The sequence below is a fragment of the Schistosoma haematobium genome, chromosome 6 (genome assembly GCF_000699445.3).
Source record: "Schistosoma haematobium chromosome 6, whole genome shotgun sequence".
NCBI lineage: Eukaryota > Metazoa > Platyhelminthes > Trematoda > Strigeidida > Schistosomatidae > Schistosoma > Schistosoma haematobium.
Genome location: NC_067201.1, coordinates 14,806,105 through 14,831,163, shown reverse-complemented (window position 1 = coordinate 14,831,163; position 25,059 = coordinate 14,806,105). Strand labels below are relative to the sequence as shown.

At 33.6% G+C, this 25,059-nt stretch overlaps 1 protein-coding gene across 4 annotated transcripts in view; it reads right to left on the bottom strand.

Annotated features, from left to right (window-relative positions):
* Positions 1 to 25,059, bottom strand: part of ABCF1_2 (ATP-binding cassette sub- F member 1) — a gene marked incomplete at its 5' end in the record, with an annotated part of 34,915 nt that overhangs the window by 3,226 nt on the left and 6,630 nt on the right. Inside the window, 8 exons of one of the 4 annotated variants that reach the window (XM_035731913.2) lie at positions 896 to 1,363; positions 2,493 to 2,538; positions 4,329 to 4,514; positions 5,380 to 5,537; positions 7,891 to 8,092; positions 13,848 to 13,885; positions 20,137 to 20,293; positions 22,275 to 22,413. In XM_035731913.2, coding sequence (XP_035589670.1) covers positions 896 to 1,363; positions 2,493 to 2,538; positions 4,329 to 4,514; positions 5,380 to 5,537; positions 7,891 to 8,092; positions 13,848 to 13,885; positions 20,137 to 20,293; positions 22,275 to 22,413 — 1,394 coding nt within the window. Of the gene's footprint in view, positions 1 to 895; positions 1,364 to 2,492; positions 2,539 to 4,328; positions 8,093 to 13,847; positions 13,886 to 15,595; positions 16,277 to 20,136; positions 20,294 to 22,274; positions 22,414 to 25,059 lie in introns of those variants that run through there. The other 3 variants (XM_051216926.1, XM_051216925.1, XM_051216924.1) reach the window with 3 other exon arrangements.

Genomic DNA, 25,059 nt, shown 5'->3' with positions numbered 1-25,059 from the left:
CCGCGTTTTCCCCAGGTTTCCATGGTGGTCTAGTTTCAATTGACTCATTATTTTAACTATCGAAATTACTCAAATCTCCACAAACTCCCTTCTAATATTAATCATCTGCTCATTAGTAACTGACTTCAAGTGGCATATCCTGGAGTTCTAGTGAGAAGCCATGACCAGTGAAGTTCAACCGGGTCTGTTGTGAGATGGTAACTCAATGGTGTACGGTGTCGCAATTTCGTGGATTATTTGAAGTTAGACATTAGCACCGTTTGACGCCTACCGGCTCAGTGATCTAATGGTTAAGCGCTCGCACGCAAGACTGATAGGTCCTTGGTTCAAATCTCGTGGGGGGTGGGAGCATGGATGCGCACTGCTGAGGAGTACCATACTAGGAAGAAACGGCTGTCTAGTGCTTGCAGGTTTTCCATGGTGATCTAGCTTCAATTGACTCATGATTTCAACTACTGAAATATTTTAGTTAGTAAAATTTCAAATTTTACGGCTCCTTTTTAATTTTTACTCAAGTTTTTATTTATGCCACAACAAAATTCCAAATCTACATTATTTTCATGTATAATTAGATGTTAATTTATATGTTGTGAAAATTCATTTCAATCAAATGCCTATTCCAAGGCAGCTTGCCCGAATATCTGGGCCAGCTGTTCCTGACATCTAGATATTTCAACAAGATATCTGTTTTCTTGTTTGTTTTAACAGATCATCATGAAACCCAAAACCATCAAATCTTAGGTTAATAATACAAGTAAATTGAAATTTGAGTGGTAGGTAAGGACGGCTAAGCATATGTTAGGAGCTTTGTTGTCAGTCCATTAAATACATAGATTACTGCTATTTGTGTTTATAGATACTGTAAAAACCTTTTGGAGAAAAAAATGTTACTTACCTATAGGTGCTGTGTAATCTTCATTTAATATTGGTAATTTATTCTTTTTCAATAATGGAAGAAATACTTTACATCCCATTACTGGTCTATATGACATGTGTTTTGTACATTCTGGATGATATTGTTGTTGTTGTTGTTCTGAAATATCATCATCAAAGAATTTATCAAATTCACTTTTATTTATACTATTAGAGATTGATGTTGGTGATGGACTAAATAAACTTGATGAATTCAACGCAAGACAATCACTATCATTTGATGTACGATTAAATGATTTTGGAAATGTTTGATCTAAACGTTGTAACATTTTATAAAAGAATGATCCAGTTATTAAACTATATTCAATAGCTAATGGAAATAAAAATGGATCAAGTGTAACACCCAAATAACCAAGGCATAATTTAGAGATATTATTATTGTTATGTTGATTTATTGTTCCGGCCAATGTATCGCCTTTGGTATAGTGACCTAAATGTATAATATATTGCAAAAAAAGAAAAGATATAAAACGTCATTTAGCTTATTTTTAAAATCATTGAAAAGTGAGAAAAATAGGAAATCAGGCTATTTTATACATAATTGATCTCTCCCTCATAAGACTAAAGCAAGAAAACGTGTCGATTACCGAAGAATAAGACATCTAACACTACATGTTCCTCAGGATTGTTGAATTTAGTAACAGTGTCACCACAAAAAAGTAACCCATGTCAAATGGTTTCTTACTTCTCCCCACAACGTGACAGTAAATATAAAACACAATATATCAATTAATACTCTAATCTATGTGATTTGTTATAACTATTGAACAAACAACATTCTATTTACATGTAACCTTGGTCATGTTTTACAAAATGTACAATTTTTAGTACGTATATATCTATCCACTTTCTGTCACTTTGTAATTCTCTGAGTCATACTACCGAACTCCGAGCCTTTATAAGATGACTGAATCTTTTACCTGAAATGTACATATCCTAAATACAATTCGTATTTGAATTTTATTATTTTACATTATATCAATGTGATGTGTTAGCAGAAAGTATACTGATAAAACAGGATCTATATTGCATTGACAACATAGTTGTTCAATCTTACTGGAGTTGGATAACGAACGGATTAAAAAAAGAAATATTAAAATTGTTGGTTCATTATTCAATTTGTAGTTTTACCGATAAATACTAATAGTAATGATATCTATGACCAATATACAGAAATACAAATGGTTATTCACAACTCAATTGTACAGTCTTTAATCACAGTTCAACTCTTTTATGAACTCAGTTACCGAGTATAGATTTGTGCACAAAAATTTCGGGTTACAATTTAAGTTTAAGGGCTAACGATACAATCCGGTTTCTCAAAACAAGGTAGGTGGAACGGGATTTGCGATTGAGACTTAATGGCTGAAAGACGAGGGCCTTGAACACACCTCTATAATGTTTCGAGTTTTTATTGATCTAACAGTTAGATCCTCCTAGTAAGCAAACAACAGACCATAGATTTTACCTCCAATCAATCATTAAAAATTTGATCATTAACATTGTTTGATAGTTCTTTTTATTGATTTTAATCAAAGGTATTAATATAATATACTTACTATTTTGAGTATAATTTCCATTGTAAGGATTCAATGAAATATGAGTCTGAAATAAAAATGCAGTATTAAAGTACCATATTCAATTAGGAATCCACTGAGAATAAAAAAAGCAATAAACAGCTTTCCCCATGCCCAGTATTGGACTCCAAGCAGTAAACCCTTATAACTCCACTAGGGAACGAATACTAAGCTGTTAAGTCCTATGGTAAAAGCTAAACAGGTACAACCACTATGTTGACTTCATATGGTAAATATCTTTAAAATTGATCAGTCCGCGATAAAGCAGGATGATCAAAAGTATTTGTGAAAAGATTTTAAAAAGTAGAAGGTAGGTAAGTAAAACCATAGGTATATAAGCGTATATTCAATAATTACCTTAGCTAACTGATTCAATACATAACTGATGCAAATGAATTGGATTCCTTATTAACATAAAGAATAATTTTCCTGCTGTTATTATACCTATATTAAAGGAACATGGGATTTAAATACTATTGTATATCTAATAAAACTATTAATGTAGCAGTCCAGCTCATTTAAGCTGGGAAACATCTATTTCTTGGGTTTATTTCATTGTACAACAGTTGAAAAAGGTATAACATATTATATGTAGCGGTAATAATTGTTTATACATGAACATCGAATTCAAGGGTGATAGAGCCACACACACCCTAAAGAGGAAAATTTCCGATTCTTTAAAAGCTGAACTAATCTTTCTTAATTAGTGTCGTAGTGGGTGTATTCCGTTTATTAAAATAATTTTTATATCCGGATGAGAACAAATGAATAGTAACCGTTAGGAATTACTTAAGGACTAATATTATACGTATATTCTTATTGCATGACTATTAAGTGACTATATTATATCCATATTCCTTTCATTATAAGCTTTTATTTGATTTATTGACTATTATCATATGATTTACTATTCTTGAGATATTCATATTTTGGAGGTTGAAATTGGCGTTCTGGAGTTACCAGGGAGGGCAAGGCGGCAAAAGACCGACTGGAACTCTAGGCTTCTCGTATTGGTGTATGCGTCATTAGTCTCGTGGTATAAGTTAGCGTATCTAAATTTGCAATTGTATTTCGTGATAATCGTATAGCTAAGGACATCACAATAATGAATATCGAGATTTTATTAATATTTCAGTATACTTCAGACTGAATCAATTCGTATGACTAGCAGGTAAGTGTGTATGAATCTTTAAAAGTAGATAAGTTCAACAATTCTGAATTGATCTTCGTTAATAGCATCTATGCAAAAATTGAATAATGTACTTTAAATAAAGTAATATAGACACGTTTTAATTATAGAAAACATGTTATTTTATAAGAATAATTTCAGCATTATATTCATCTTTTAGGACAAGTCGAACCATCTTACAAATACTATGCAAATGTTGATGCTTTAAAGAGTATTTCAAATATTGAAAAAGAAATACATCAAGTGATAACATAATCTGTTCAGTTAATTTGATGATTTATATTATGAACGGATCAGTGTTAAACCATCATTGAAAACCTGGAAGCACTAGACGGCTGTTTCGTCCTAGTGTTAGAAATTAACACCGTTGGATGATCTAGAGGTTAAGTGTTCGCGAGCGATACCGAAATTCCTGGGTTGGAATCCCGCGTGAGGGATCGTGAATGAGCACTGCTGAAGAGTCCCATACTGGGACGAAATGACAATTCAGTGCATCCAGGTTTTCAATGGTGATCTAACATTGATCCATTCATGATATCAATCTAAACTCAACAATCTCCACAATCCTATACTGATAATTTTATAATATTACATAGTCTAATACGGATGTTGATGATTAACAGACTTACCATATTATGCTTTTCAATGACAAGATTTGAAATGTGATGTGAATGCACTGTTGATGAATGAGGAACTGGTGTTTTTAAACTTAACGCCACTTCACTAACTACAACTTTAAGCCAATGACAAAAATTTATTGTAGCCAAATGTATACAAGACAAACGAACTGTTACTCGATGACGGTGTAATATAACCTAGAAAAAAATTAAAATACCATGGCTAAAAGAAGACAAAATATCATTTTTAGCTAGTTCTATATTGTTATGTCATCATATACATAAATAGGAGTTTTACAATTTAAGTTAGAAATCATAAGTCAATTGAAGCTTAACCACCGTAGAAAACCTGGAAGCACTGGACGGCCGTTTTGTCCTATTATGGGACTCTGCAGCAGTGCGCATCTACGACCCCGCCTCGCAGGCTTCGAACCCAAGACCCATCAGTCTCGTGCGCGAGCGCTTAACCACTAGAGTCGACTGATCTAGACTAGCTAGCGATTGCAAGGGATGTTAAGCAAGGCATTCCCACTCGTGATCTGGTTCGGATGCGTGACCTACTGCCTTCAGTCAGGCAAGTTCATTAAAACGAATGTGATCAACATCCAATGTCGAAGACTTACAGAGCTATTTATTTTGGGGATTTGTTTACCGCTACACAGTCATGTAATATCTGCTTTATTCTTTGTACTGAAGTTAATTCTTATTTAAGTATACATAGTACAAACTTTTCTAGTGACTATATTTCAATAGCCTGGTTGATTCATAAAAAAGCGCATGATTTCAGATTTGTAAATAATCAGTGGGTACTTTGATTTTGTACTGTACTATGGGTAGTTGAGTTATAATTTTTCTATGAATCGAGTAATACTATTTTGTTCGTTATTGAAAATCCTGTTTGGCAAATAGAAACTTGCTGTTTGCCAAAAAATTTTAGAACTCCTTTGAAGAACTGTCAAAATGTGAAGCTGAATTCATAAAACTATTCAGCTAGGTAAAATTTTTATTTACCTGTGTTTTGGTTGTGATGTATAACAATGAAATTATAAAAATACTAACTTACTCTATGATATTTGAACACAAAATATGTTTGCCAAAGTACCCAAACTATTCTTATTATATGTTTTGGTATCCAAAGTTTACTGTGACATACTGAATCACGGACTTCCCATACTGAAGACAAATTGAAACCATCATGAATCATTACTCCTAAACCGAAACCTAATAAGAGTAATGCGGATACTTTTCAATAAAAAAACGAACTACTGATAATGAATTAAGTAACGTAAATGCGCGCTACAAAAATGAAAAATCATTAGATTCACCTCATTGCACAAGCTATCAGGACTCGGTAGCTGAGTAGCTAACGAGATGGCATTTGAGGGAGATGGCGTTGGGTTCGAGTCCCAGAGTGAGCACTAAATCAGATGCAGGCACATCCAATTGAAGATTCCAAAACAGGACGAGGCGCGCGTCCTGGATCCCAACACTACCTACCATTCATCTTCGCTCGTAAAATTGTTACACAGGAGAATTTTTTACCATTATCCGGTTAGTTTATTAACAGATAGATTATATCATAAGTAATTAAATTTTGAAAAAATGTATTGACAGTATACTACTGAAGTGAATAATAACGTTAATATTTATTTCGATCACGTATAAATTCAAATGAATAGTAGATTCTAAGTGTTAATAAAAAAAATACAGAACTGTGTGTTTCAAGGAAATAGCTAGTGTGGAAAGGCAAGGGTTAATATTCCTGTTACATAACAGCATCAGCAATTATTGTTCATTCTCTTAAGTGAATGACTAGTTGAGGGTAGTGATTTCATTTGCATCCCTTAACGAATCCCGGATCAATAGTCTAGAGGTCGAGTGTTCGCGCTGGTCTGAAGGTCCCGGGTTCGGGTACCATGTTAATGATTGTGAGTGAGCACTGCTAAGAAGCCCCATTATAGGGTGAAACGGCCGTTAAATGCTTCAAGGTTTTCAATGATAGTCTAACATTTATCGGTTCATGATTTCAATCAAAAGCTTAACAGTCACCAGAAACCCATACTAATGATGATATTATTGAATAATTGATATATTGATTTGTAGATTCCAATGGAAAGCATTAAATTTCTAGAATGATTTCTTTTAATTATTATTGATATTTCGTAAAATGTTATGAATAACTAAACATTTAGGTAATCCATAGTTGTAATAAAGTTTCGTGTTTGAAGTAGTAAATACTCCCCAATATTCTTGCTGTAGTGAAGGAGAACACAGGTGAGGACAACCGAGTTATCTTTAGCACAAAATCACAGAGTTACCTGGTAAAGTAGAAAAACCATACTATAATACTTAATTTACAAAATGTTCAATGATTGTCTCGAACTTCGTTGTTCTTGCATTTCCATACTAATTGCTTTCTATTCCCACTCTTCCTTTCTTGATCTTCCCCATCTTCTGCTGCCAGACATTACATTCCTGACTCGCGTCATATACTACTTATATCAGTATAAGTAGCACGCATCACATTGCATTTGCTTGGAGGCCAAGATACTTCCAAAACATAGTTACCAAGTAACCTCATATTGAACAGATAAACAAATTTCATTTATTTAACTAAACCACATTTGTATACGTTTATATAAATTTATGGAGTTGAAAGTAAATATCAAATATGTCATTTTAATTAGAATTCAGGTCAATTCTCCCAAATTCTAAAGAAAAAATCAGATACAAAGTATAATTTCTGGTTTTTATTGTGATTCCATTAGAAAAATTAGTGAATGCTAGTATAGGGGATCTATTGGAAACCCGGAAGCATTGAACGGACGTTTTATCTTACTATGGAATTTCTCAGCAGTTCACATCCACCACCTCATATCCGGGAGCAGAATTCAGGACTTTCGGTTTTGCGAGCAAATTCTTAACCTCTAGATCACTAAGTTCAGTGTGTTTGAGGTATTTATCCACCTCAGGCAATGTATGAGAGTTATGCAATACAGTGAATTGATTAAAGTTAGACATTAACACCGTTGAAAGCCGGTTCAGTGGCCTGGAAGTTGAATATTTTTATGTTCACATATGAACGTAGGTTCTGAGTTCGGTTTCCGGATGATAGTATGTTTCTAGACGAAAGAATGAGTTAGCTGTATAAAAAGTGTAAGATAGTTTTCAAAGATTGGATGCATATGGACCATTGCAACTGATTCCGAGTCAAGTCATCTTATGTTAACAACCATTGATTAACCATTACCATTACAAGATAATCTGTACCCACTTACTTAGCTGTATTAATTGGTCAATGACTTCATGTTCTAATACTACATCATGGTTTGGTTAATAAATCTAGATAATCAACATTCAGACATTTCATTCACATACCCTAACAGTTTCTTATTGTTATCATTTGCATATATTGAAATCAATGCAAGCTGATTTAACAAAATTCGAAAACAAAACCTTACCAAATTGTATGATCAAACAAATAGATATCCTGAATATTTAACTGAATCAATGTTGATGTTTACAAATTTTAAGGAGAATCGACAACAAATTCTATAATTATTATTACGCTTACCAACTGCTCCAAGTCGCATATATAAATTCATTCCTTCCGGATGTATTGATATATAAGGTTTCTCTTGATTATTATTATTATTATCATTGTAAAGGCGAATTAATCGTGTTAGTTGTCGTTCACTTGTTGTTGATTCAATATCAGATGGTTTATCAATTGGACTAACTGGTGAGGAATTATTTGTATAATCTGATTTTATCAACTAAAAAAAGTGATATAAAAGTGTATGTATGAGGAAGAAGGAGAAAACTACTCTCTCTCTCTCTCTCTCTCTCTCTATATATATATATATATATATATATATATATATATATATATATATATATACAGCAAGTACATATACGTTATATTCAATTGGTGTTGTTTACTTGAATCTTACCACTGCACAAGTAGGTGGTTATCAGGACTCAGTAGCTAAGTGGATAACGCAATGGCAAAAGGTACTGGGTTCACGTTCCAGGGTGGACATCAATTCTGAGATGCAAGTACATCCAGTTGATGAGTCCTGAATAGGACGAAACGTGCGTCCTGGACTCCACTGCTAGTCACTATCCATCTTCGATAACATACACTTTACTACACATATGCTAGTGTAAAACCATAATAATAAAATTTTTCCGGATGTAAAAAGGCTTTTCATTAATTTAATGTTTTGTTAGTTAATCAGAATCAGAAATCGTCTATACTGAATATCTGGATGACTTGCAAAGTTGTGTTTTTTAATTGATTAAAACATCTAATTATTAAAGTTTATGATACTTTTTAAATGTACATGGTATTGTATATATATCTATCCAGTCTTTAGTGCTGATCGGATCTTGTCAAATAAATTTCAGTGTGGCCATTAAATTAAGTGACTTGATATTTCGCAGACTATCTTATTGATATTAGTCTGTTGCATGTATTTATCATAAAACCTTGAACCTAGGTTTTGTGATGGTTGACATTTATTCCAGAAGGCGAAACTGCAATCTTGGGGCAACTGATACACTCTGATATATTCATGCTTCCATAACCCATATATTCAGGGTCTAAAACGTTACCACAAAGTTAGTCGGAACCTAATTGATCTTCAGGAGTGGGACATTTAGGTTGGTCGATAACTTTTATGTATGGGTTGTGATCAAATACCCTGGTACGGCCGAGAGTTGGGAGAGTCAGCTCTCCCTCTAGAAATTCTCTTACATGGCCACGCCAATACAGCCACTGCCAGGGAAAGTCTGCTCATTGCATCCCCGAGGCATTACTGTTGTTTACGAAATTGAGAGGACGAAAAGTGAATGTTCGGCGCTTTAGCCGGGTTGATGGACATGGAGAGTTCACCTATGAGAGTTGGAAAACCCTGATTCCAAATCAGTAGTGCACATGGGCTCCAGAATTATAAGTAAACAAATGGCGTATATACCTATTGTTAGTCACGGGCTACCATAGGACTGCATCTCATAACGTTGCTCTGCTGTTTTGTGGATCAAACCTTTATGTCAAAGGCTCGGGGTGTGGCGCCCTAAGAAAACCACCTGCTTCGGTTTGGGCACCCGAGCAGTATCACAGCCCGCACACAAATCAAGTGACTTGTGTGACACATATCCGTTTGGTGTCGCTTCGTACCAATATTTATGTATTTAAATAAATAGATAAAATGTGATCAACAAATCAATTGTATACAACCATTGAATTTATTAATTCTTTGTGTTAAATCATAAATTTATCAAAGAAAATCCAAATTAATACTGACTGAATGGAAAAAGATGAGGAAGATAATTCATCGAAATGTAGTATTAGAATTCAATTACAATTTATTCATTAAAAAGAAATCATACATGATTGACAAACAGTGTCCATGTGAAGTATATAGAGGTAATTAATGCTTCATTTAGGCTAAACAGACATCATAGGTATCATTAACAAGGTTTGATTTGATAATTTCGAATAAATTGAGCATTGGGTTGATTGTTATAAATAAAAACAATATATTTGTAATATCCCAATGAGTAGAAAATTGGATTTTCTGACGTTTCGTGACTTAGTGTAAGTCACTTCTTCAGAGAATAAATAACCAAATTAAAATTAATCCAAGTTTAATTAGTACAACGGAACAATCCAAGAATAATATTTGATCAATCAAAAACAGGTCTGAACAAGTTGATGTCATGTCATTTCTGTCAAGGTGGTTCATAAGTGGTATGTATGTAAATTTGTGTGTATGTATATGTGCATTGTTTAAGAATGAAAACTTGTGTGACCTTTATGGTAAGAAAGGATAGAGTTTAAATTTGTAATATGATAGTGTGAAATTGTAAATACGATCAGACTGAATGGTTAGGATAGATGGTCCAAGTAGGATGTATGGTAAGACCTTCCTTTCTATTGAGAGAAGTAGGATTAAGCATCATATGGAACGCCTCAGCTACCCTCCTTTCTTTGTAGTTGGAAAAACCTTTTTGCAATATTTTGATATTTTTAAGATCGATTTGGTGGTTGTTGAAAATGGCATGAACTGTTATTGCCGATTTAATTTGAAGTTGGTTCAATTCTACAGGATTGTTAGGAGGTTTCTTTGTGTACCTAATATGTTCTTTGGCTCTAGTCACGATTTCGCGGGATGACTCTCCAATATAATAGGCATCACAATCAATACAACCTAATTTGTAGACGCAGTTCTGTGTGGACATGAAAGGGATTTTTTCTTTCAGGCGAACTAAAGTATTACGTAGTGTGTTCGTTGTTTTGTAATACACTTTAATTCTGTGATGTTTTAAGATTCTTTGAATTTCTTCTGTTGTGCCATGACGGTATGGTAGAACTGCAGTACCAATCCATGGCATTTCATTCGAATCATTATTATAATGTAATAAACTGTTTTGTTTTAATATGCTTCTAATAATCTTCATAGGAAAATTATTAAATCGTAAGATGCTGATTACATTCATTTGTTCTTTTTGTTTGTCTTCCTCTGATGTGATGATCTTGTTAGCTCTTCTAAAAAGATTTAAGGCTAGCGAGATCTTAGCACTGAAAGGATGTGCTGAATGGAAGTCAATATAACGATTTGAGTGCGTCGGTTTTCCGTAAATGGATAGGTTTAGACTTCTATTTGGATTTCTTCTTACTAAGCAATCCAAGAATGGTAGCTCACCATGTACATTTTCATTTTCATTCGTGAATTTGATGTGTGATGAAAGTGTATTTATTTGTTTTGAAAAAGATCTTAGATGAGTCTCTTTTATAACAACAAATGTATCGTCTACATATCTAAGCCAAATTCGTGGTATAATGTTGTGGGCGAAGATATTTGATTCTATGTATGCCATAAAAAGGTTGGCTACAGTCGGGGACACGGGGGATCCCATTGCTACACCGTTAGTTTGTTTGAATAACATACCGTTAAAAGTAAATAGCGTTGAATTTAAGCAAAGTTTTAAGGATTTCATGATTAGACTGATGCTCAACGGACATCTGTCAGGAAGAGTATTGTCGTTCTCAAGTAAACCACTAATGAATTCTAAGCATTTATCAATGGGAACACTTGTGTATAAAGAAACGACATCAAAGCTTACCATGATTTCATTCTTCTCGATGATTAATCCGGATAATTTTGATTTAAAGTCATATGTGTCTTTAATTATATTATGTAAGTTGAGCTGTAGTGGTTTTAATATATTGCTTAAATATTTCGATAATGCATATGTTGGGGTGTTTTTGAAGTCTACTATCGGTCTTAGAGGAATATCTGGTTTATGAATTTTTGGTAAGCCATAAAACCGTGAGACATTACATGATTAGGGATGCAAAGCAAACCAAAGCGAGACTCCAATGATTGGTTTTAGCTCGTTCAGAAGTTGACTTGTTTCTAATTTGACTTTATTCTTAATCGTTAGAGAAGTTTTTGGATTGATCTTTTCATAAGGTCCTGTTGAGAGATGTTCAAGAGTTTTATTAATATAATCGGTTTTATTCATGATTACTGTTGTGTTGCCTTTGTCGGCTTTTGTGATGATAATCAGACATCATCCTCTATTGCGAAACATTTGATTGAAACTAGTCATAAGGTTGACATCAAATCACCATTTGTAGTGTTATAAAAAAGCCTACAAGGATGTATACTAAGGTTTATTGAAGCCTTGATCATACGGAAACTGAAACCTCCTTTTATGCGTTCACGAACAATTTGTTCTTACTCTTAACCTACCCTTGTAATACTGATTTATTATTCAATGTGCTTATCACATTATTTTTGTGTACTTTATTTGCCTTTGTTACGGCTCACCTTTAACCTGTCTCCTTGAACTTTTAGTTTCCATATAAAAATGTCTTAACAAATATATGGGTGATCAGATTGTTCGAAATGTATTGCGCAAATATATAACATAATGCTGATAACCTTCATCTTCTCATTGCAATAACGAAATTTATCAGAGGGACTAGTTGTTTTGAAGTTGTAAATTTGTTTAGCTTATGAAGTAATGTTTTAGTTAACAGTGTTAAGACTAATGTTGAGAAACAAACTTGTAATAAACAAAGATGGGTAGTGACTAGCAGTGTAGTCCAGGATGCACGTTTCCTCCTATTTTGCACTCGTCAGCTGGATGTACTTGCATCTCAGAGTTGATGCTTACTCTGGGACTCGAACCCAGTACCATTCGCTTCAAACGCCATCGCGTTATCCACTCAGCTATATCGAAGCAATACTCACACTATGCACATATGCCAATAAAAGACTGATCAATTGCAGTCTTAAACCTCAGTAGAAAGACACAAGCAAAACAATACCAAGTGAAACTTGTAATAAACTTTAAACTTACAAATCATAGACTTGAATGCCTTTCCATCCACTTCGTCCTGAGTAGCCACTTACTAGTATCATCAAGTCTTACTGAAATAGTATGTCTATTAGCCTGTACTTGGTAAATGAGTAAGAACATAACCAATCATTTTATTCCGTTTCAAATATAAATCTCGACATTACTGACTATAGTATATCAAAAGATTGTTTATAATTGTATTATTTTTGATACTACTTTGTAGGCTGTTCATAGCTGTTGGAAGACATTGAAATAGAATCTATTTATTTTATTCTGCAAATGTTATTCTCAGAAGGGCTTTGTGGAGATCTTAGAAATTTCACTGATTGAAATCATGAATCAATTGAAGCTAGATCACCATGGAAAACCTGGAAGCACTAGACAGCCGTTTCGTCCTAGTATGGGACTCATCAGCAGTGCGCATCCACGATCCCACCCCCCGCAAGATTCAAACCCAAGACCTATCAGTCATGCGCGCGAACGCTTAACCTCCAAACCACTGAACTGGCTGGCATCCAGTTGTGGTAATGTCTAACCTCAACCACTCCACGAAGTTGCGACACCGTACACCATTATCTTCAGTGAGTTTATATCTCACAACAGACCTGGTTGAACTCCACTGGTCACGTCTTCTCAATAGAACTCCATGAGTATCTCTTGAAGTCGGTCACTAGTGAGCAGATGATTATTATCAGAAGGAGTTTTGTGGAGATTTTATAAATTTCACCGATTAAAATCATATTTGTGAGTCCCATACTAAGACGAAACGGCCATCCAATGCTCCTAGGTTTTCCATGGTGATCTAGCTTCAATTGACTCATGATTCCAATCAGTGAAGTATTATTCTATTTGATTTGTTCATATGTATGAAAAATTCTGTTACAATCATCCGATGTAACTTTTCAAAAGTAATCTCAAGTTATTTTACTTACCATTAGATTTAAACACAAAAGGTTCGATACCGTGAGTGAAGTAACTATCTAATACTCATTTCACTCTCTTGTTGATGTAAGATGGTACTTAAAAAATTATCATTATATTCTATATAAAACCAACAAACTTAGTAACACTTCATTAAAATAGTTCGAAACCACCACCACCAATAGTAAAACATAGTAATTAAAAATGTACATTATAATCATTGATTCAACTTACTATATTTGGTTCACTTAATTCATGATGTTCATTAATTACTATAATATAAATGAAAGAAAATGTTATTAAATGTACCAAATGCACCAAAATTATTTTTTTTAAATACAAAGCTGAATTATAAGCTCACTAGGGATGGTCTCCAAGAGGTATTTTGTTATAACTTGTCAACTGAATGCTGATTGTCTTGGCTCTTTTTTTTATCCCGTTGCCACTGATGTGACTTTTCAATTTTTTCCCGGAATCCCTGTCACCGTTAATATGTCTTATCGTTTAATGTTTCTTGTTATATCGTTTATCACTTATACTCGGAACGAGGGACCTCTACAATTCCCACGACGCGAAAGTAAGAACACAAAGACTGGTATAAGTGATGATTTATTAACCCAAAACACTATGACGACGACAACTCTAGTAGAAAATACACTCATTTATATATTGACTGTACTCCCATTTCGATTAATAATTAGGATGAAATCACATATATAATAAATCACATACCGAGCATACTTCATGTCAATGAAATACAAGAATATCGCATATTATACAGAATAAAATATCATACAACACAATAAAACAAATACTTCATTGAGTAATCATTACATTGAGTCAAAACGGAAGTAATCTTGAACAAAACGCATAATGAGTAAATCAATCAAATTTTGACTTTGCTTCCAGTCATATCATGTTTCCTAGAGTTCTAGTGAAAAGCCATGACCAGTGGAGTTCAACCAGGTATGTTGTGAGATAGTAACTCACTAAAGACAATCATGAACGGTGACTCAATTTAGTGGATTGGCTGAAGTTAGACATTAACACCGTTTGATGCCGACCGGCTCAGTGGTCTAGAAGTTAAGTGTTCGCACGCCAAACTAATAGGTTCTAGGTTCGAATCTCGCGGGGTGTGAGATCGTGGATGCACACTGCTGAGGAGTCCCTTACTAGGATGAAACGGCTGTCTAGTGTTTCCAGGTTTTCCATGGTGATCTAGTTTCAATCAACTCAACAATTCAACTATTAAATGAATGTAAATTCTCAGTAATTGTGAGGGTGTTAATAATAATAGTTATAAATAACTTATTAATGACTTAATCAGATCTGTTTTTCGATTGATTATATCAAATATTTTTGCTTTTTCCTCTTGATACTGTTTAAATCTGAATTATTTGAATTTGTCCATTTATTTATTCTCTGAAGAAATGGCTTACACAAAGTTACGAAACGTCTGTAAATTTAATTGTTTTATCCATTAGAATATTACTAATATGTCACTATTTTCTATGATTAATGATATGCTCAATTTAAACCTTTGTTATTAGAATATGGAATTCTCAAAATACTGTATTTTAGCATACCCTTTTTATTCTACATATAGGTTACAAAAAATAAATGAATACGCATGTTGAAAAATGAAATAAGTAGATAAAATTGGGGGGAATATTTATCAGAAAATATGAAGTTTTATGAGTATTATTCCCAAGTATACAGTTGTTAGTAAATGTCAAGGTCGTTTTTACTTCATCGAAAGCGTTCACCGAGATGGAAACGACCTTGGACTTTATTAATTATTGTATACAATCCAATAGATATCTTACAACCTATTAGTTTTTTAGTAGTAGTAGTAGTAGTAGTAGTATATACGCTAGATGTTGTATTGTAGAGCTTTTGAACATTTGTTTGAATGCATTGATTTCAACGTATCAACGTCTTATTCTGTTAGAACATATATAAAAAGAAAGATATTAACGGATTCAATGGTTGTTATTTGTCTCGTTTTCAAGATTTCCAATGATATCAAAAGATCCACTACATATCTTATTAATTGCTTTAATAATTCTATACAACATAGAGAAATCTTTTCTCAAAAGTTCGCGAAGAAAAATAATAAGAAACAGTATAGGATAATAAGCAATATATAGGAGTTTGCATATCGTAAAAGATATTGTTGACTAATCCCCAAAGCATGTACTATGTTTATATAATAAATGAGATGTGAAACTTATACTAACAGGGAAATCAAAGATTAAGAGACATTAGGACAGAGAGCATGTACCAAGATCATTATTGATCGGAAATTCATTGACGACATAATAAAAGAAAATCGAAACTTAAATGAAGAATTTTTGTTGAAAGTGTTAAGATTTTTTTAACATATATTGTTTGACTGTCAAGCTTTCCTTTTCATGTTATCTAATGAGGTTGTCCTGAAGTACAATAGAAACTATTTTAATTCAACTATAAGAGAATCTGGGTTCGAATCTCGGGGCGGGATCGTGGATGCGCAGTGTTGAGGAGTCCCATACTAGGACGAAACGGCCGTCCAGTGCTTCCAAGTTTTCCATGGTGATCTAGCTTCAATTGATTCATGATTTCAACCAGTGATATAAGAGAATCTGTTGATAATACTCTGTCTTCTGACTTGAAACAAGAGTCTAATAAACATTGAAGAGAAATGATTTCTTTTGAATAGGCAAAATTACAAAGCTCACGTAGATAGTATACAGAAACTTTAAGTGACAGAATATAACATTGTAAAGGAAATAAAATATCTTCGGTTTTAGATATTATTGTCTAACAGAGGTTTTGATGAATATTAAAATGAAAAGTCAAGTACTATTTAAGACTTAAATGAATTCATATAAAAAGAGGATCAATCAAAGATATGAAGTGTACAGAACAGTTAGGAAAGGTTATCGTCAACACAATATGCAGTTCTGTTCCATCATACTTAATCAATAGCAGTTATGTAATAGACAGGAATAGATTATTTAAAGTGATATATCATATTACTACTAGTTTTCTTCATGGAGTTCGATCTTATCTCTTATGCAACAGAAGCTATGAGGATCTGAGCCAAAAACTTGTCTTGTGACCCTAGTCACATGAAACGTTCACTTATTACAAGTCTCCCCAGATTCGCATCACATCTATTGTTTGCTCTTGTTACAGTATACGATCTGACTGGCATACATGTTACCAACTTTAGGAAACATCTATTATCTTCAAATTATAACATTCTTGTAATTCAAAGCAATTTTTATGATTGAATGATATTGTCCATTATTTAGCTATATAAATGTAAAACTATTCATTTGCTTATTATAGCTCAAAAACTAAATGAACTTTTATGTTACTACTTATATTGTTAAATGAATCTCATTATAATAAATTCAATTCTATTTGTAATAATGACAGGAATTTAACAAAGTAAAACGGTTTATGTCATCATTATTGAAATCATACATTTAAAGAATAAGATTATTATTATTATTACTATTTGAATATAGATTATAGATTTCTAATTATTTGACTAATTAAGATGTCTCTATTTGGTATAATAGTATACTAATCATGAATTGATGATTACTATGTATAAATAATAGGTCATTGTTTTCTTGCTTGCCTATATAATGAGTATCATACTATCTTGACAGCTTGAATATAATAGATTTAACTGACATGCATAACTGTTAGTATTTGTTTCTATTCTGTTTGACTGATTATTCAAGTCATTTGATCTTAATTTAGATGGAGTTAAGTTGAATATAGAAGGATGTGTTATGGTGATCCGGCAAATTTCTCGCAAAAGTCAAGCAAGGATCAGGAAACACTAAGAAGTGTTTCCTCCAATCAGCGTTCACTTGAAGTTTTAGCCGAAAATATCAAGGGGGCAAAACGTCAAATGCAGAGGTTCTGATTCGCTTATTGCTACACTGCTACTGTGTTTAGTAGCAATCCAGAACCTTCTAGCAACCCAAGGACATTTAAAATATTATAAAAACCCTGTATTTTCTGTATTGAAATGAACTTTGGAGTAAAGTGCTTCTCGCGTACTTTGCGTCTTGTCTCTCGTTGTTCAGGTCGCTGTATAGTTGTACCTTGGGGGTTACAGAACAGCTCAGGAAACGAATATAGCGTTCAATCCGCAAGACTTATCAGGATGTTAATCAAACTACGTAATAAATGTTTAGTTAGTAGACGTCTTTGTTGATATTACATTGAAGATTAAAGTAGCAATAAAATTTAGACTGGAATAAGAGATTGTGGTTTGACACATGTTTAACTGTTGTAGTAAATGTACTCTAACTCACTACTCATTCATTAGGTAACTAATGTTTGAACATAAGTGTTACTACAATGTTAAGTATTCTATTCGGACAACTGTAATCCGCACTTAAGATTGAGAGATATAATCTTTGATTTTGTCATTAGTAAGACCAAAAAGTGTGTGTGTTCATAAATATTTTTTTTGGAAGAGAACATTGAATGAAACCGATTCAACTTACTTTCATATATAAAGAAAATTGTAAGTGGACTACTGCTAGACGTTTTGTATTCATGTCAACACTTAGTTGGACATTAGTTCTTTGAGACAAGGTAGCTATTGAGATAAGGAGCTTGCTAGTCTTGTGTTATTTAAGTTTGTAATGTCTTTTTTAACATTATTGCAACTCATTCAGTGAACTATACAAATGAGTGGACAACATTTAAGACACATCAAATTCAAACCAGTAAATTAATAGATTAATACGAAATGGCTGCATCATACTTCATAAATATTCCTTCCGGTACATTAAGTGATGTAATACTGTAATATGCTATTAAAGAGTTTAGTATTTTATTAGTGAAGAAAGCCTGTGGAAATTATGGAATTATATTGATTATATCACGAATTGATCTCAGTTAAGCAAACGCCGAAAACTAGAACGTATTGGATAACTGTTTTGTTGCAGTACGACAATCCTAATCACTGTAAATTCATACATTTCCTAGGGATTAAACTTAAGACCTTCAGGCGTCGAGATAAGCACTTAAAAAATGAATCAGTTATCATTCAATAGTTTTCATTTCTGACCTCAGTTAATTCATGAAGTCGTCATCCAATGCCATTGATGGGTAAGTGTTTCACTTCCGATATAATTGAATTCAAATACTTACTTGTACACTCTCAATACTGAGCAATAACGTACATAGAGGTAACATGTGTCTAGTGTTTCTTAGTTTTTAATGGTTATCTAGCTACAATCAATACATGATATTCTTTATTAAACTATAATAGATCAGACTATATCAGGTAAAACCATAATACAAAATCATTTTTGGTCATTTTAATCGATTATCCTGGAAAGATGTCATGAATTTTTAAATACACTTGAATTTACATGTCACTCAATCAGTTCCACATAATTATAATATTGACATAAGTGACCTGAAGATGTTTATATTCAAAGATAAGTTTAAAGGAACAAGTACTGTAAAATAACTAGTATTGTTCTTATTAGATTCGAAGCTTCAAGAATTTCAGTGAGAAGTGGTTATTTTTCAGTTAATCAATTATCATTAACTGCGCTGGATATCTATCACTTTATATTTTAAATGAACTGAATTTATGAATGCTGACGACTGAAATATAAATATGTCGAGAGTTGAAATCATGAGTGAATTGAAAGTAGATCACCATGGAAAACCTTGAAACACCAGACAGTCGTTTCATTCTAGTATGAGACTCCTCAGCAGTGAGCACCCACAATCCCACCCCCCGCGATATTCGAACCCAAGACCTATCAGTCTCGTGCGCGAGCGCTTAACCTCTGGACCACTGAACTGGTCGGCATCCAAAGGTGTTAACATCTAACTTCAACTAATCCACGAAGTCGCTCCACCATCCATCATTGAATTATCATCTCACAACAGACCCGGTTGAACTCCACTGGTCACGGCCTCTCAATACAACTCCAGGGAGTGCCTGTTGAAGTCATTCACTAGTGAGCAGATGATTAATATTAGAAGGGATTTTGTGGAGATTTTAGTAATTTCGATAGTTGAAATCATGAGTCAATTGAAACTAGACCACCATGAAAACCTGGGGGAAAACCCGGGGAGTGGGACCGTGAATGAGCACTGCTGAGGAGTCCCATACTAGGATGAAACATCCGTCTAGTGCTTGCAGGTTTTCCATGGTGATCTAGCTTCAATTAACTCATGATTTCAACTATTAAAATTGCTTAAATCTCCACAAAATCCCTTCCAAGATTAAGTATATATTATCTGTTGTACTAGCTGAAAGTTCTTTCTTCAATTTTGTATGAGGTCATCTGTGTAGACCTAAAAAAGTTTAAAGGATAGTAAATTAACTTCTGAGATGGTGCAAAAGGTCTGTAGTTCAGATGGAGTTTCAAAATTAGCTTCTCTCTAATTGCCATGATTACTCTTTTAAAGGTGAGATTAACCTTTTTTTTAAATCATAAAAACATATAATAATAAAAACGACTGTTCATTAAAACCTACTTACTCATATGTTTATCATCAACTAATTGACGACCAGTTTTAGATTTATAAATTTCATGAATAAGGGCTTGTTTTAACTGTTTTTTAGTTCCACTATAAATTAAATATTGTAAATAAGCTAATACAAGTAATGCTCCACAATACTGAGAAATTAGAAATATCTAGTAGACGATAAAAGAAATAAGAGAAATCATGGTGAGTACACAATTAATAATACTACTATTACATAATAATATGAGTGGACATTAACTTTTATAAAAGCTATAATTATAGATAAATGCTTCGATGAATGAATATAGTGGTCTTGAGCGCCGTTAGAGGTATGAGGGCGGTTATCTTTCCCGGTTGCCCACACCGTGGAAGGGTTGTTCTGGAGGTACCTGAAAAGGAAATTGGATTAGAGGTGGTCATTGTGACCTGAGAGCGTGACCGCAGTGCCCAGAGGAGAACTACTTGAGGTCGGCCACACACGACCTTTTTGTGAGTAATTTTTGTGTTAGCTCCGTACTTGTTGAAACCTTACCGCCAGAGACGGATATCCGTGGGATAAGGTGAGGTGTGCATTTTTAGGGTCGACCTTTTCTGACCCCACCTCTCCTTTTGGGAAGGCAGCATCGCTGTCATGCTGGTTGTCTGAAGGAAACACCTTACCATTGTCGCACCTCTGTACAGTCAGCAGTACGACTTCGCCTTCGGACCTTGGGTTTGTTGCTTTTAGTCTTACCGCTCTTCAACCGACCTGTCTGATATGGTAGGACCTTGAGGAACGGTTGTTCCAGCCAGTATATCTCAGTTGCTTCATCACGATAGGCAAGCCCGACAACCACGTCAAGGTAGCAGCAACGGTCGGGATAAATGCTTTAGTTTGTCCAAGTTTCAGTAATTTATTATACATAAATGACCTGCTTCGAAATGGATTTTTAATATAGTTTTAATATAGTGGAGAAGATTCGCAACTCAGGTGGGCGTTTTAGGTGAAGTTTTGTTCTCTGGAGTAAATGGTTTTGTTGTGGAGCTTTCATTGTTCTTCTGAACAACTTCATCCGCATAAACGTCAGGTAGAAGTGAGTGTTTCGGATTTCTCCACATATAAGTTGCAACTTTTCGTGTTGACTTTGATCTAATTTGGTTATTGTTGATCTTTCACCTATCATTATCTACTTCCTTATTTTGATTGTATCTCAAAGTGATTTGATTCTTGGTCCAATATTTGTCCACAATCTTTCTGATTGGTTGATAGATTTCAATGTGTTCGTTGATTGTGGATTAGTCTGAGTGTCAAGCTCCTAAAAATTCCCTGATACTTTTAGTATTATCTCTATTCAATATATCAACATTTTTGCAGTCTAATGTGTCCACGATTGTCCACATTCATTGGAATAATCGAGAGTATGTCATGGCGTTTGACTGCTAATTGATATTTCTTCAGGCGGAAATGAAGTAGGCATCCACAATGAAAGGTTCAAGGTCAACGATAACCAATCGAGACTGAGGTCGACAAGAAAAGCGGCAACCTATATGTGGAGAAATTCGAACACTTTACTTCTACTTGAAGTTTACGCTGATGATGTTGTTCAGAAGAACAATGAAAGCCTTATGACCAAACCATCCAGCTCAGAGAACAAAACCCCACCTTAAAGTTTGAATAAGAAAAAGTAGGACCGGTGAAACTATGGAAGATATTGTATAGCTAATGACTAAATTTGAAGATAGATTATAGAATTCGATAAAGACAATCTACTTTTAAAAGTAAGTATAAAATTGGTGACCAAGAATAGGTATAACATTCTTGCAGAACTCAAGGTCGAAGGAAAAACAAAAAGTATATGCATTTGTACTAGTGCGATTGATCCTAGGTCATGTTACCCAACGTCTCCTGCCATTGGCTTTGATAATCACAAAGGTATCAACTAGGTAGTCTGTAACTATCTATAGTGCTCAGTTTAACAGTCGATCACGTCATAAACCTATTCCATTTCGTAGTTCAACCATTCCTAACCTTCTTCTAACCTATTTCCACGACGACAGATATTGCATGTCAAAGTGTGAAGTGGTTGAGTCCAAGTAACACATATAATTACTCTAAATATCAATAATCTTTTATATCTCTAAATAAGACTAAATTAACAAAATATGACTTACTTCCAAATAATACTTATGATCTGCTTCATAGTAAAGTTTAGATCCTTTCATACCAAATGAATCACATATCGGTAATACAAATCCAAATATACACTGTGTTATAGCAAACATGAAAAGTAAACTGGCTGTCATAGATTCACTAAAAATAAATCATTAGAAAATATTGAGAAAAGAACAATTTAGCTACTAGAAGATAACGTTTCAAGGAAAAATATGACGGTAACACAAAACATAATCTCTTCTTTAATTAAAATAACGATATATGTAATTTTAATAGTTGAATTCATGAGTCAATTGAAACTAGATTATCATGGAAAACATGGAAGCACTGGATGGCCGTTTCATCTTAATATGGGACTCTTCAGCAGTGCACATCCACAATCCTGCCTCGAGAGATTCAAACCCACAAAACCCTTCTCTAATAACAATATAGATGTATTTATGATTGAAAATTCTTTTCATTGAAATTAACAAACCGATAAGAAGTAACAAATATGGATGTTTTGAATTCAACTACTGATATTTATCCTATAAACCGTATATTTATCGTTTACTCATCAGGTTTATCATTAATACATATTGAGTTATATGTGTTTTCTATATTAAAAAAAAAATAATTTCTGGGTTAAATAATTTAGATTTGAATACTTTCACTTCTGCATTGAACCTAATCCTTGTTAGTCAGAGAGTTACAATTGAATGGTTTGGTTTTATTCAACTTTAATCGATCACTGATAGGTAGTTGTCTAATTACAAACCTGGTTATCTCTACCGGCTGTGGTTCTTTTCATAAAAATTCAAGAAATCTTTTTTAAGGTTAGTTCTAGTGAGTATACTATTTTAAGAAACTTCTTATTGAGCCCGTTGCCTTCTCTTTTTAGCCACGCCGGACAATGTTCTTGAATTCTTTTGGATAAAGTACTCATCGAGTGACGTATATACCTAGCTTCACAAGAGCAAGTAACTTGGTAAATGCACATTGAGTTGGTCAGACGCGATAATTTATCTTTCAGATTATTGGTGAACAATGATCGGCCGGAGAATAATATTCACAATGTTTCTGCGAAGAATGTTCTTTTTAAGGAATCCGAAATTCTCCTCTTTAAGACATATGTGGCTCTATCACCTTTGAAGTCGATGTTCATGTATAAAGTTTTCTTTTCTACTGTAATTATTTGTGTTTTTGGCGTTTTCGGCCTCATGTTCTTATCAATGAATATCGAAGGATACCCGTTTTTGATAAGTATCTCTTTTAAAAGACCCAATTCTTTATCTACGACCTCGGGGCTACAGATTCTTCGTATTCTTGTAGCAAGTGTTATTATTAAGTTTCTTTTTCGGCTGATAGAAACCCAGCTGTGGAAACTTGATAGTTGGCCATTCCACATGTATTTCCTGTAGACAGATCTTTTTAAAGTACCATCTTGCTTTCTTGTCATTTCCACATCAAGAAAGTGAATATTTTGTTTGCTTTCAACTTCAAGTGTGAATTTTATTGATGGGTGACAATTATTAAATGTCTTTAGGAGATCACTTAAGTTACATTTGTTGTCACAAATGATAAAGATATCATCCACATACCTTTTATACAAGTGGAGGTTTTCGATAATTCTTTTGAGTTGATTGTTTTCTAAACTGGCCATGAAGCAATCTGCCAGTAATGGAACAAGTGGGGATCCCATTGCTATTCCATCATTCTGTCTATGAATTACATCATTGAGTGTGAACTGTACATTGCAAGTTCAACGTAGTAATAGTTCCTTCAAATAAACATCCAGTATTCTAGTGTTTATCTCATTATTTATGTAATTACAGATAAAATTAATGGTCTCTGTGAGTGGAACATTAGTGAATAATGATTCGACATCCAGGGATAGCATAATTTTGTCACTCACATCTACTTCTTTTATGTGCTTGATAAATTCGAAAGTACCACGTACGGAATGCTGACAAATGCGTTTTCTAACGGGTCCTAGGAGATTTGCCAGCCACTTTGCTATAGAGTGGTAAGGGGATCCTGACATATCAAGAATTAGTCTATGAGGTAGGCCAGGTTTGTGTATTTTTGGCGGACTGTATAATCGCGGTATTATTGATGCTGTTGGTTTTATACGCTGAAAGACCTGTTCGTTGATTAACTGCTCATTTTTCATTCTCCTAAGAACTTCAATTAGTTGCTTTTCTATAATTTCAGTCTTGTTTTTCTCATTGATTGGTTTTGAGAATTTGGTGTCATCTGATAATAACGTTGTCATTTTTTCAACATAAATCTTGCGATCAAGCAGTACTAAATCAGCACCTTTATCTGGACGTGCTATAATCAAGTCTTTATTATTTCTAAGTAGTTTTATCTGGTTTCTATGTTCTTTCGTTAGAAGACTTTTGCCTGTTACTTTTGCGCTAATATATTGGTTGCAGCTATCGAGAAGTGTAGATTTGAAACGTTGGAATTCTTGATCAGAGACTGGACTAAGATCATTTGTTTGTTTGATTAAGTTTTCGAATTGAACATGTGTGTTGATTTTGTTAATTTTTTTTCATTTATGTCACAGAATTTTATCCCCAAAGATAAGGCTTCTAATCGTACATTTGTTAAGGATATTGAAGAATGATTAAACACATATCTCTCAAGATTACTAGGAAATTTGTCCTGTGTTTCTGTGATTTTTAAACTTTTAGTGATGTTCGATATTAAGTTTTTCGTGCGTTTGTCGATAACTGTAGTAAAATATTCGGTGAAAATATTGTGTTCGTTAGGTGATAATTCGTATTATACAGGAGAACT